The sequence below is a fragment of the Otolemur garnettii genome, unplaced genomic scaffold (assembly GCF_000181295.1).
Source record: "Otolemur garnettii isolate 467f Iridium unplaced genomic scaffold, OtoGar3 scaffold00095, whole genome shotgun sequence".
In the NCBI taxonomy this organism is placed as follows: Eukaryota; Metazoa; Chordata; class Mammalia; order Primates; family Galagidae; genus Otolemur; species Otolemur garnettii.
The window spans coordinates 2004325-2018973 of NW_003852490.1; the positions used below are offsets into that span (position 1 = coordinate 2004325).

Here is a 14649-nt window from a genome sequence, read left to right on the forward strand (position 1 = left end):
AGACAGTGTTCATTAAACAGTTGTATAATTGGTCTGGATCTCAGGTAAGAGATTAGAAATTATTGCTTCTAAAAACTCTGGTAGAGTCCTTTGTAAACTGGAAGTAGAGCTGTAAATTCCTTTGTGGAATTCTTGCCTTGGTCTAATTCCTGCTTGTATTTCAGATTCACCTTCTATGAACATGTTTAGAAAACAGATAATATTGAGAGGTTACCCAACCAAGTAACTATTTTGGGGAGATTTATATTGTATTTAGTAGTTTGGCTGAAATGACTGAGAGCTCTAAATATTAGTCTGAGGAATCCAGTCATTATTAAACCTGCTGGGAAAAAAGAGAAAGCATAGATCAGTAGATCAAATCAACTACCTAGGAAAATAAGACAACAATGCAGGGCGGCACCTGTGGCTCACAGGTAGGGTGCCGGCCCCATATACCAAGGGTGGTGGGTTTGAACCAGCCCCAGCCAAACTGCAACAAAAAATAGCTGGGTGTTGTGGCAGGTGCCTGTAGTCCCAGCTATTTGGGAGGCTGAGGCAAGAGAATCACCTAAGCCCAGGAGCTGGAGGTTGCTGTGAGCTGTGACGCCACAGCACTCTGCCGAGGGCAATAAAGTGAGACTGTCTCTAAAAAAAACGACAACAATGCAAAGATTAAAGCTGCATAATTAAGCTCTTTGTCATATTTGTAGTTTCCCTCAGTAATCATAGTACTTACCAAGTAGGTTAAATTGATAAATCTTTAAAGTTTTATGGCAATAACTTTCTAAAGTGAATGCCTACTTTCTCCTATTTTCTTTTCCACCACTTGTAATTACAAAAGGTGTGCATGCTTATATCTAAATACCTGTAAGATTATAATACCTAAGTAGAAACATGGTATAATCAATAGGCAATACAGGATCTATGATGTATTTTCCCTGTGTTACTTGGGTATAATGCTTGAATTTCCCCCCTTTAATGAGACAGGAAGTAGAAACCACTAAAAAAAAAAGGCACCGTAAAGTAAAATGAATGTTAATTGTCATTTACACAGGTAAACACTCTTCCCTACCTGTTATACATTTGTATAGTGGCAAGTGACAGTGTATAGTGGTTTCTTTTGCCATTGAGATAATATGTAAATGGAAAAGAATAATTATTGATGAAATTAAAAAAATATGTACTAAGCCAGTGGTTCTCAACCTGTGGGTTGCGACCCACAGGAACTATATTAAAGGGCCATGGCATTGGAAAGATTGAGAACCACTGGACCAGGCCACGTGCCATGGATCACTCCTGTAATGCTACCACTCTGGGAGGCTGAGGCAGGAGGATTGCTTGAACTCAGGAGTTCAAGACCTGAGCAACAGCAAGAACCTATCTCTACTTAAAATAAAAAAAAACTAGCCAGGTGGTTTTGTGCCAGCACCTGTAATCCCAGCTACTTGAGAAGCTGAGGCAGGAGGATCATCTGAATGCAGGAGTTGATATGAACTAGGCTAACCACACGGTACTGGGGCAATAGAGTGAGACTTGGTCTCAAAAAAAAAAAAAAAAAAGTACTGATTTGAAACATGAGAAATTGTACAGGCTCTTTCACTTGACATTTTATTAATACCAAGACTGGATAAGGTGGTTCTTTTAAATTGTGCATTCGTTTGAATTAACTGAGAGGTGGTGTATAGGGATTAAAGTTATGTTCTTTGGAAACTGTATGAGTTTTAATTCTGTATCAGTTTTCTCATCTGTATAACTGGATAAAGATAACACTTCCTTATTAGAACATTTGTGCAGATTATATATAATTTGCATAGAACAATGTTAAGTGCCATTATTAGATTATATGTATTAACAAAGTTCTGCTGAGTGAAGTGGGATGAGACTTTTGAGACTAATTAGAATTTTTGTATTTTTCATTCCTAGACTGGTGTATATGTTGGCCTTATTTATCATTTGACATGTAATCCAGTCACCAAAAAATTCAGGAGTGGGTGATGCAAGACAGAAAAGTTAAACCCAGTATTTCTATAGAGATCACCATGAAAATGAAAAAGCATTCATGAAGAATTAGAGGAACCTACTTCTTTGTGTGCTTTATCATTATTTTCCTTGGTGGTTAAGAATTTATGGATTAAAAAATCGAATTATAACAAAGATATTTGTATCAGAATGTTTATTGCAGCCCAATTCATAATTGCTAGGTCATGGAAGAAGCCCAAATGCCCATCAACCCATGAATGGATCAATAAATTGTGGTACATGTACACCATGGAATACTATGGAGCCCTAAAGAAGGATGGAGATTTTACCTCTTTCATGTTTATATGGATGGAATTGGAAAATGTTCTTCTTAGCAAAGTATCTCAAGAATGGAAGAAAAATTATCCAATGTACACAGCCCTACTTTGAAACTAATTCGTAGCTTTTATAGGAATGTCATAACCTAATTATAGCCTTAGAATATGGGAAGGGGGTGGGAGAAGGCAGGGGGTGGATGGGGAGAGGGAGGGTGATTGGTGGGGTCACCTCTGTGGTTTATCTTACAAGAGTACAAGTGACTCTTTCTAAAAGCAGAGTGTGAACGTTTTAACTCAATAGCTAAGAAAATGACATAAAGGTTATATTAACCAGTTTGATGAGAGTATTTCAAAATGTGTATGAAAACAGCACACTGTACCCCATGATTGCATTAATGTACACAGTTATGCTATAAGAAATTTTTTTAAAAAGAATTTATGGATCTGTTCCTCTGCCGAAAAATAGCTAAGAGCAATAAATGAAGCCCTCAGAGGATTTTGTTGCCTTGCTTTTAAAGGCTGCTTTGTTTAGCAGCCCACATTGTCTTTGTCTTTCCGCCACCAGGTGGAAGTGTAACTCTTTGTATGAAGTCTTGTTACACAACTCTTCTCAGTGTTTGTGGTAGTCATGAGGGCTGGAAGGGCAAAGATAAACACCACATTCCAGAGGGTAAGAGTGTGACACGCTCCTTCAGATGGATTTTACAGCAGCATATTTCAATTATCAAATAGAGGTTGATGAAAACAATAGATTGGATAAGTTCTTTTTTTTCAACTGAGGTGAATGCAGACCCGTTGTCAGAAATAATATATGAAATCTTTGTGATAGCTGGAAGGATCACTGAGGACTAAACTAAACTAACAAATAATGTCCAAATGTTTTCAAGTGGATCTCAAATTAATCAATGGAAATAAATCTTTGGCACACCGGGCAAATGGGTTTTATATAAACTGTGAAAACATTGTCAGTTGCTTGATTAAGGCAAGTCAATCTTCTTTTCCAGCTGTGACATTACACTGCAAGTCAATCAATATAACAATTTAAGTCACTTCAACCATAATGGAAAAATATGAAAAATTAGCTAAGATTGGAGAAGGATCTTACGGGGTTGTATTCAAATGCAGAAACAAAACCTCTGGACAAATAGTTGCTATTAAAAAATTTGTGGAATCTGAAGATGATCCTGTTGTTAAGAAAATAGCACTAAGAGAAATCCGTATGTTGAAGGTATGTTAACTTCCTCTATATATCTGTAATATCGTGGTACTGGGTGAAATATGTGTGCTGAAAGTACAAAGAATATTCAAAGTTATCTTTTCCCCATTGGACTTAAATTCCTTTGTGTCAGCAACTTTGGGAAGTAAGTTGATCCCCACTTTGGACTTTGGCCACTCCGATGTTTCTCTGCTACCTGCAAGTACAGCTATAGATTGTTACAGTGAAGTACTGCCGTTCTGGTTAGTGAAAATCCATGCTGCCCTAAGTCCTCCGACCCTATTGTTCATGCTCTCCCCAAGCCCCCACAACACTGGCCCTGCTGTGGACATCCCCCCACCCAAATACTTCCCCTCACTAACCAGCAACTAAAAGAGCCCCTGCTGACACAGCAGGTCCCACAGGACTGCCATTGCCCAGCTGGACACAGACATTGCTTGGTCCTTGTCTGTATTGTATGGCAGGTGCCCAGACGCACTGAATATCACCCCAGTAATGCATACATTTTTTACATTAAGGTTTTTATTATTATTATTTTTACTCTGATAGGATTGGATATGTAAGATTTATAAATTCTCAGTTTAAATTTTTCTTCTCCTAAAAACTTCACACTTTTAAAACCATCAGGAACCTTAGAGATGCTTCTTATCCAGTGCCCTTATCACAGGGGAAACTGAGCTCACGGGTGGCTCTTCTCAAATGTTAATCTGCACTCTGGAGCACTCTGGGAGGCCAAGGAGGGGCAGATGGCTTGAGCTCAGGAGTTAGAGGCCGGAATGAGCATGAGTGAGACCCTAGTTCTTAAAAAAACAGAAAGAAAGAAAGAAAAAGTTAGCCAGGGATTGTGGTGGGCCCAGCTACTTGGGAGCCTAAGGCAGGAGGATCATTTGAGCCCAAGAGTTTGAGGTTGCTGAGAGCTATGACGCCACAGCACTCTAGCCTGGGGGACAGAGTGAGACTCTGTCTCAAAAAAAAATAAAAATAAATAAAGTTAATGTGCATAGGAATTCCTTGGAGGTCTTGTTGAAATGGTGGTCTTGGGTGGGCCTGAGATTCTGCATTCTAAGAAGTACCCAGCTAGTGCAGAAGCTGAGGGTTTCTGGGCCACACATTAAGTAATAAGACCTTGTGATTTGGCTCAATGCCTGTAGCTCAGCAGCGAGGGCTCCAGCCACATACACCGGAGCTGGCAGGTTCAAACCCACCCGGGCCTGCCAAACAACAATGACAAATACAACCAAAAAATATCTGGGTGTTGTGGTGGGTACCTGTAGTCCCAGCTACTTGGGAGGCTGAGGCAAGAGAATCGCTTTAGCCCAAGAGTTGGAGGTTGCTATGAGCTGTGATGTCACAGCACTCTACCAAAGGTGAGACTCTATCTTAAAAAAAAAAAAAAAAGGCTTTGTGATTTTCTCCGGGACAGCAGACCTTCACTTTGACATGTGATCTGTTTTTTTAAGAAACCCAAAAATCTAGTTTGTGTAGGGGTATAATAATTATCTATAGCAATTATAGTATCTCTTTCTTTCAAATATCATCTGCAGTAGGTTTTCTCAAATAATACATTCTGGTGTTTTGTTTAAAATATAATTTGAGGCCAGGTATGGTGGCTCACATTTGTAATCCCAACACTTTGGGAGGCTGAGGTGGGAAGGTCGCTGGAGCCCAGGAGTTTAAGACCAACCTGGGCAACACAGTGAGACACCTGTATCTACAAAAAAATAAATGATTAGCTGGAAATATGTGACTGTAGTCCCAACTGTATGGGAGGCTGAGGCAGGGATTGCCTGAGCCCAGGGGTTCAAGGTTGCAGTGAACTATGATCATGCCACTGCACTCTATCCTGGATGACAGAGCAAGATCCTATCTCTAAAAATAAATAAATATGATATGATATGGCATGATGCACAAGGATTTTCAGGAACACAAACGTCATGATTAAAAAAAAAAGAAAGAAAGAAAGAAAAAGAAAGAAGAAACAGCTTACTGTTGTCTCTTAGCCAGCAGAGGGCTCAAGCCAGCCAGCCGGCTCTGGCATCTGTGAGTGGACTAAGGGAGCTACAGGCAGGATCTGAACCAGGCAATTCTGTTTTCTAAAAAAAATAATGGTTGTACCCTTCAGCCTGTCCTCCCAAGTCTTCAGATAAAATTAATGCTCAGCCTGTACCTCTGGGTTGCAAGGGCCTCAATTTGAGAATGAGCTTTAAGGTAAAAATGTAGCCAGATTTCTCATGCAGGTCTCTGGCGATGGTTCCCAGAGTGCAGTGTCCTTCTTGCTTGGTGTGCGGCAGCATGCATGCCATGAACAGCCTCCTTCCGTGATGAATCGGGCGTACCGTCTCCATATACTCCTCTTCTTTAAATTTGATTTGCCTCCCATCCTTACTGCCTGTTTTACTTTTGGCAAGTCACTATTTTTCTGGGTGAAGCTAACTCCATTTGGAAAGGAGATACAAATTGCTGGCTTACTCAGAGAAAGGAGATTTGACCAGGTTAAGCTGTGGAATTGCCTGAATGGGTAGCCCCTGTGACTCCCCCAGGTGCCCCTGAAAGGGACCCTGCTTTGCGTCTTTACTGCGGTTTGGTGGCAGCACAAAGCAGCTGGCTTTCTGTATGACCTGGCTCATCCGCTCTGCGCCTTGCTGCTCTTTTAGGCAGTGAAGCGCATAGAAAGTAAATTGGTTCCGTGCTCTTGGAATATCTTTTCCTTTTTTTTTAAGAGACGGAATCTTACTATGTTGCCCTGGCAGGTCCTGAGCTCCTAGGTTCAACAGTCCTCCCTCCTCAGCCTGGGCATATTTTTAATGTACAATGGATTTTTTTCCCTCAAACTATTGACCAGAAGGCACATAGTTGTAGGATGGTATTCTTTACTCAAGCCATGCTTATAGATGCTGAACTCCTGCAAAATACTTGTTGAGTTTCCACTATATACGAAATACTGTGTTCTCTTTATCTTTCTGAGTGAGTGGTATAGGATTGGGAAAGCTGATTGGTCTACTACATCGGAAAACAACAGGGACGATGAGTTGGGAATAGGAGTAATCAGATATCTATCCTGGTTTGCCCAGCACAGCCCTGCTTTATGGTTTTTGTCCCAGTGTCCTATCAGGTTCACATCCCCTTTCAAAAATGTCCTGGTGCATATGCTAAACCGTATGGTCACCCTAGTCAGAGACAGAGTGACCACCTGTGCTGCTTTGTCTGAGATAGTCCTGGTTTATACCTATTGCCCTGGTTTGGATGGTAAACTTACATAGTGACTCTAGCGATAGACTGTCTTACTTGATCAGCATTGTTCTTTGGTTTTACAGTATTGAACAGAAGCTCTTATAAAGCGCTTTGATCTGGGAATAGAACTGAACACATAAAACATCTAAGTATAAGCCTAAGAAAGAACAATAGAATCAAATAACAGAGCTGAAAATACAACAAATAAATTTAAAACACAGACTAACTGTAGAGACTCCTAGAATGGGCAGTTTAATCAGATGTAAGGATTGAGATCTAGTCCTGATGAGAGCCAGCACTAGAATCCAGCTGAGTGTCAATCTAGCTAATATTTACATTCGATCCATGGTAACATGCAACCTAAGTGAGTACTAGTGATATTTATAGCCTTTATGCAATCGTTCTATTGCCTTAATTTTTTATTTTAATTTAAAGTTTAATAAAAACTACAAAAAAAAATTATCTTTAGGGCAACTCCTGTGGCTCAAAGGAGTAGGGTGCTGGCCTCATATACCGGAGGTGGAGGGTTCAAACCTAGCCTTGGCCAAAAACTACAAAAAAAAAAAAATTAAAGTTTAATTTATGACTTGGATATTTAGAGTCTTCATGAAATGCATAAACTATTTTCTGTTTTAATGATTATATTTTAAGTTGTGTGCTTTATTGGCTATCACCAGAGAGATTCAAGCATCTATTATAAGTACTTTTGATGAATTCTTAAATTGCTTCCAACTTTAAGTTTTTATGATTCTTGCTAAGAACAGTTTCTGTTATGAGTAACCGTAATAAACTTCTCCACAAGAGAAGCACACAGCAAGCCTTGCCTTCTTAAAATTGTAAGGGGTCTGGGGAGACACTGTTACTAGAAACAGATACTAAATTTTTGTCTACTTTCTATTTCAATTCCTTCACAGCAATTAAAACACCCAAACCTTGTGAACCTCATTGAGGTGTTCAGGAGAAAAAGGAAAATGCATTTAGTTTTCGAATACTGTGATCATACACTTTTAAATGAACTGGAAAGAAACCCAGATGGGTAAGTAATCCAGAAACTATAGTTGTGTTTGGCCAGTTCTCAGTTTTATTATATGTGGAATTAACTGTGGCAAATTTCAAATCCCGGCCATACTTCCCTTTTCTACCTGATGCCTCTGGCTACCCCTCCCCAGTGTCAGGGTGTGCCCAAAGGGCAAATAAAGATTTACCTAGAGGAATTCTAGTTAGGAAGACAAATCTATTGCAAATATAGATCTTGTTGCATTTTGAGGCTGACTTAAATATTGGATTATCTGAATTTAAGGAATAAGCCATGATTCAATATTAGGAAATGTATTCATATAATTCACTAATAAATTAAAGGATAAAAAAAAGATTGATAAAACTTGAAAATTTGAAATGTTGATAAATGCAATATCTTGTCCTGATCATTTTTTTTAAAAAATCTTAGTAAATAGGATTAAAATAATAGTTTCTTAACACACGTGCACACACACACATGCACTCATAGCCCTTTAAATCAACAGCCAATTTTACACTCAATGGTAAAACACTAAGGGAACTTCCAGGAAAATAAGAAACAGGACAAGGATGTCACTTACCACCATTATAATTTAACATTGTTCTTAGCGCTCTAGCCAGTGTAACACAATAAGAAAAATAAGTAAAATGATACAGCTTTTGGAAATGAGATAAAATTGTTCTTTGCATGGTATTATTCTACAAAATCTAGGAGAATTACCTAAAGCAGTGATTTTCAACCAGTATGCCACAGCACACTGGCGTGCCATGAGAGTAGCTTAGGTAGGTAGGCCTTGAAAAATTTCTAAAGATCATTAATAAAATTATTTTCAAAAAGTTCAAAGCAGAGTAAGTATATTCCTTTTCTTACTTTTTTTTAATCAAAATTATTTAAATGTGCCACAGAAGTTTAACTATAGGTTCAAATATGCTGTGAGATTAAAAAAAAAGGGTTGAAAAACAACTGACGTAAAGAGTTGTTCAAACTAATGGAATTCATGATAGTGACCCCCATACTATTATACTTTAAAAAATAGCAATTACCAATCAACACTTTGGAAAATCTAGTGGAGGGAAATCCCATTCAAATATTAACTGTAACAAAAAGAGGTTAGTATTACAGATAAAAAGAATTGCTCAGATTCTACATAAGACAACTATAAAACTTAACTGAGTTACCTAAAGGATTTTATTTAAATGAATACATATTTCTGGATGTATATATTCCTTATTGTAAAAATATTACCACTTTAATTAATTAATTTATTTATTTTAATTTTAATTTTTTTTTGAGACTGTTTCACTACGTCACCCTCCATAGAGTACTGTGGCATCACAGCTCACAGCAACCTCAAACTTTTGGGCATAAGCAATTCTCTTGCCTTAGCCTCTCAAGTAGCTGGGACTACAGGCCCCTGCTACAACACCCAGCTATTTTTGTTGTTGTTGTCATTGTTGTTTAGCAGGCTCTGGCTGTGTTCGAATCCACCAGCCCCAGGGTGCATGTGGCTGGTGCCCTACCCACTGAGCTATGGGCGCCAAGCCTTTATTTATTTATTATAAAAAATTCTAATCAGAATACTGAGAGGTCAAAGACTGAAAATAAAAGATTATTCTGAAACGTGAACAAAAGGAATCAGAGTCCAAGTTCTATGTGGCTAATAGCAGCCTTTATTCCACTCTGGTGCGACTGAGCTGAGTTCAAGAAGGAAGTCAGCACATGGATTAAGTCAGCACCTAGTTAAGGTGACCAGATTTTAACATTGGTAAAGCAGGACACCATTGGGGGGGGGCGGGGCCTGACAACAATGCAAACTTTGATAAGCAGTTCTCGGTAATCAGTTCTCAACAATTATTTGTTACTATTAAAGTTTAACATTATAAAATTAACAAAAATAATATAAAACACATATCCTGGCTAAATAGCCACATGGCAGCCGAAAACCATATATTCCCTTCCTGTTCTCCCGTGTTCCCTAGCTTGTCATGCATTCTTTCCAAAAATCGGGTCTTTTTTAAAACGCCGCAGGACACAGGACAAATTGTTAAAAATTGAGACTGTCCCACCAAATGCAGAATGTCTGGTCACCTTAATTAAGATGGATGGGAACTTACAGGGTGGGAGGGGCAGGGATTGCGCATTCACTCTTTCCTGGGTGGGACATTCATGTACTCATTTTTTCCTGGGCAGGATGGTTCTATTTGGGTAGGTTGGTTCTATTCAAGTCTATCATACCAATTCTTTTTTCTTTGAAACTTGAAAAAGACTAAATCATGACATTTTCCTTTTTTATTTTTGAGACAGAGTCTCATTGTGCCCAGGCTAGAGTGCCATAGTGTCATCATAGCTCACAGCAACCTCAAGTGCCTGGGTTCAAGTGATCCTTCTGCCTCAGCTTCCCAAGTAGCTGTGACTATAGGCACCCACCACAAAGCCTGGCTAGTTTTTCTATTTTTAGTAGAGTTGGGTTCTCAATGTTACTTTGGCTGGTCTCAGACTCAAATCCCTGAGTTTAAGGGATCCTCTTGCCTCAGTCTTCCAAAGTGCTAGTATTGCAGGCATGAGCCACTATAACCAGCAAAGAAATTTTTTAAAAAGCAGAAAAAGAAGAAATAAAAAACTGGAGGAGGTCTTTAATTGCCAAGTATTAAATCATGATAGTTTTAGAGACTCCCTTTGACAAAAAAAGTACCATCCGCAAAAGTTAAAAAAAAAAAAAAAAGGAAAATTGAGCAAACTAATTTGCCAAAATGAATAAATTTCATAGCTGCATATGCAGGTTTTACAGCTAATTCTTTTTTAAAAAGACCAACACCCAAATAGAAAAGATATTCATCAAAAAAAACTTTGATGAACACATACTATGCACCTGGCCAGGGGCCAAGCCTCAGGATCCAGCAAGGAAAAAACACACAAAGAGGGAGCCCAACCCCACAGAACTTACCTTCCCAAGGACCTGAAACCGCAAGTCATTAGAACAGTGAGGGGAAATGCCAAATCCAGCTAAGGACACAGGTTTATGCTCCCTTAATCAAGAAGTTCAAATGTTTTAAATAAGTTATCATTTCTCACCAATGAAGTATGCCAAATATTTTTCAAAAATCAATATACTTAGTGTCATTAATAGTCAGGGATCAGACCTCATTCACATCTAGAGAGCGTGTAATTAGAAGGGCAGTTTGATAAAATGTCTGAAATATTTTTAAACCGTTTTTATCCTTTGACCAAGAAAATCCACATAGAGAAATTTATAGCAAGAAAATAGATAGGGGCAAAAAGTTATACAAAAGAATGTTCAACATGTCATTTATAACAAAAATATTGGGACTGACCTAATTTTCCAATAGTAAAGAGTTGGTGCCATTTATTTTGGTACAGCCAAAAGAATCCATTAGAAAGCGTGCAGGAGAAGAACAGTTAATTTTCTGGGGAAATGTCTATGACACGGTACGTGAAAAAATGAGGCCACATAGTAGAATGTAAAGTGGAATCAAAAATTTATTTGGGGGCAGCACCTATGGCTCAAAGGAGTCCAGTCCCATACGTGGGAGGTGACGGATTCAAACCCAGCCCCAGCCAAAAACTGCAAAAAAAAAAAAAAAACAAATTGGCCAAGCGCAGTGGCTCACATCGGTTAATTCCAGCACTCTGGGAGGCCTAGATGGGCAGATTTCTTGAGCTTAGGAGTTGGAGACCAGCCTTAGTGAGAGCAAGATTCTGTCTCTAATAAACAAAATAGAAAAAACCTAGCGGGACATTGTGGCTGGCACCTGTAATCCCAGCTACTTGGGAAGCTGAAGCATGAGGATGGCTTGAGCCCAAGAGCTTGAGGTTGCAGTAAGCTATGATGATGTGCCAGCACTCTACCCAGAGTGACAGAGTGAGACTCTGTGTCAAAAAAAAACTATTTTATTTTTAGTTTTCCCAAAATTCTGTGAATATACACATATTACTTTTAAAATAAAAATTAATATAAAACACAGCTAAAATGTCATATTAATTCATAGTTCAACTTCACTAGGAGCTAAAAAGGGTGTTATACGTTGCAAGCATCCTCAAACTACAGCCTGCGGACCACGTGCGGCCCACCAAGGACATTCATCTGGCCTGCCAGGTGTTTTTGTTGCCTCTGCCTGTCCTGCTTAGCAGCCGACTCATCCCTGGGCCTGCAGTCCAGCCCTCCCACGGTCTGAAGGACAGTGAACGGGCTCCCTGTTTAAAAAGTTTGAGGACCCCTGATAGAGGATAGATGTGTTTAGCCATTCTATAAATAAACATACATTTCACTAAGTTAGAAATTTATGCTTACTTCATGGGTACTGTTCCAGGCCCTGAAACCAAACACACAATACACACACGAGATTAACTGAACCGAGCCTCTTTCTCTCTGCTGTCTGTCCCATAGGCCTCTTCCTGATGGAGACGTAGCTCGGGCCCTTCTTTCTTTAGCCCAGAGCAGCAGTTCTCAACCTGTGGGTCGCGACCAGGGAAAATACATCCTGCATATCAGATATTTACATTACGATTCGTAACAGTAGCAAAATTACAGTTACGAAGTAACAACAAAAATAGTTTTATGGTTGGGGGTCACCACAACATGAGGAACTGTATTAAAAGGATTAAAAGGTCACAGCATTAGGAAGGCTGAGAACCAGTATTCTAACCGTTTTTACTTTTTCTTTCTCTCCCATAATCTTTAAAATATGAGCTCCTCGATAATAATCTTAATATCCCCAAGATTCCTTCATCTGGGTGGAATTGCTTCCCTCCTTTGAATCTCCATGGAGTTTTATTTTTGTCCCTGTTATAGTACCTGGTACTTACTACTTTATTTGTTTTTATATGCGTACTCTCACCAGAGTGTAAGTTTTTAATAGCACAATTCATATCTAATGTATCTTAATAGCTTTGTCCTCAGTGCCTAGCATTCTTTCACTCATTCACTCAAAGACTATCTTACTGAGCCTTTACACTGGTACGGAGGATACCTAGACAAAAGGGCACAACCTTGCCCTCAAGAAGCTTAAAATCTAATGAAAAGGCAGGTATTCCAAGGAACAATTACAAATGGTCAGGCTGGTTGGGTTAATGTTGATGCCAAAAATACACATGAGAAGCAGCTCCAGCTTCTGCTGGCTCTGGGAAATCAGGCAAGATGCTGCAGAGACGGCAACATTTAGGCTGAGACTTTGAAAAGGGGGAGGCGGCGGCCAACAGGCACAAGAAAGAGTATGGCATGTTCAAGCAACTCCAAGGCTGAGTATGTATTTAGCATTGCCATCTCGGAACTACCCTACTTCCCACTCCTTTAAGTTTCACAAGTGTAGTTAGCCATGCCAGCATGGAGCCGCAATTTAAGTCAGCCCTGAGACTTGGATCCACATAGGCGAATGCAAATAGGAACAATCTAGAATACCCCACTCTTTTTATAAAATGTCACGTACTTGTTGATAACAATGTTTAATTTAAAACATTCATCCACTTTTACCCCCCTCCTAAAATCTACTTAAATAACAGTCAAGAGAGTGTTATTAAAGGTCTAAATCTAGTGACAAGCAAACAGCGATAAACAACTAAATAGCACACATACCAAGCCTTTTGGACCCGTTCTCTATCAGGGGAAATAAATAGTTTGCAGGCATAAGGTAGTGGAGGCAGGATGAGCTGTGGGATGGTGAGATAATGATGGGTCCCAAGGACGAAGTTATAGCATAAAGAACAATTAAAAGTGCATGGCCTCCCCTCCTGGACAAAAGCTTCCAGTGTTCTCTACGTAGTAGATAGAGAAAAACAAAATGTGAGATCAAGAGCTGCATACGAATTACTGGAACTGTGTTGAATTTGCTCCAGTAAAGAAATGACGTGTAGGAACAACTACAGTGAGCATCATCTGGCCAAACTTAAAATCATGTGTTCTCATTCTCTGAGATCAATTTCTCTTCTACCAAATCCAATAGGTAAGTTATTAAAGGGAACATGATAGGAAGCATCACCCTTGCCAACAGGATAGATTTCCCTAAATTGTCATTATGCTACATATGGTGGAATAATCCTGCCATCGAGAAGTTTCAAATGTAATGAAGAGTCAGATTAAATGATTATAGTGTTATAAAACTACTCCTGGGATTTATAAAACTGTAGCTGTGTACATCTGTCTGGTGATAACACATCATGTACATTGATAAATTAGGCTTGAATTTTCTCCTTGGTTAGCTGGTTGTAGAATATTTCCCATAACATGATGGGTGTGGGTTGGTGGAGGGTGACAGTGAATTGGAAGGATTGAGAAATACATTAGAGCAGAGAAAGCGGAGAAGGGAGGGGGATGGAGGGGGATGGAGGGTCCTGGTGTACGGCACACCTCTTGTGGGTGGGACACAATTCTAAGAGGGACTTTACCTAACAAATGCAATCAGTGTAACCTAATTCTTGGTACCCTCAATGAATCCCAAACAATTAAAAAAAATTAAAACAGCAATGAACCTGCAAAAATCTAAGAATGTGAAAGTAATAAAGTGCAGAGACTATATTAAAAAGTTCTGACACTTTAATTAAAGGCCCATAGAAACTGAAATAAGTTTAGAATATTTCATATTCTGAAATAGAAACCTTTGCAATACCCCTGGGTGAGGGGCTCTTCTACAAATGGAACTTTACCCTGGAAGTGAGAACAATGTAACCTAAATATTGTACCCTCATATTAATTTGAACAAAGTTAAAATAAAAAAATTTTAAAAAGAAACCTTTGCAATATAGAGATGTTAAATCTTCTCAAATTAATTTTATATTTTTAATTTTTTTTATTGTTTGGGATTCATTGAGGGTACAAAGAGTTAGGTTATGCTGATTGCATTTGTTAGATAAAGTCCCTCTTAGAATTATGTCCTGCACCCAAGAGGTGTGCTATA

The 14649-nt window shown here is 39.0% G+C and overlaps 1 protein-coding gene across 1 annotated transcript in view; it reads left to right on the forward strand.

The window, feature by feature from the left end:
- Positions 1-3336: 3336 nt before the first annotated feature.
- Positions 3337-14649, forward strand: part of CDKL4 (cyclin dependent kinase like 4) — a 63716-nt gene continuing 52403 nt past the window's right edge. Inside the window, exons 1-2 of the mRNA XM_023516668.1 lie at positions 3337-3504; positions 7638-7759. Of these exons, the coding sequence (XP_023372436.1) occupies positions 3337-3504; positions 7638-7759 (290 nt within the window). The remainder of the gene's footprint in view (positions 3505-7637; positions 7760-14649) is intronic.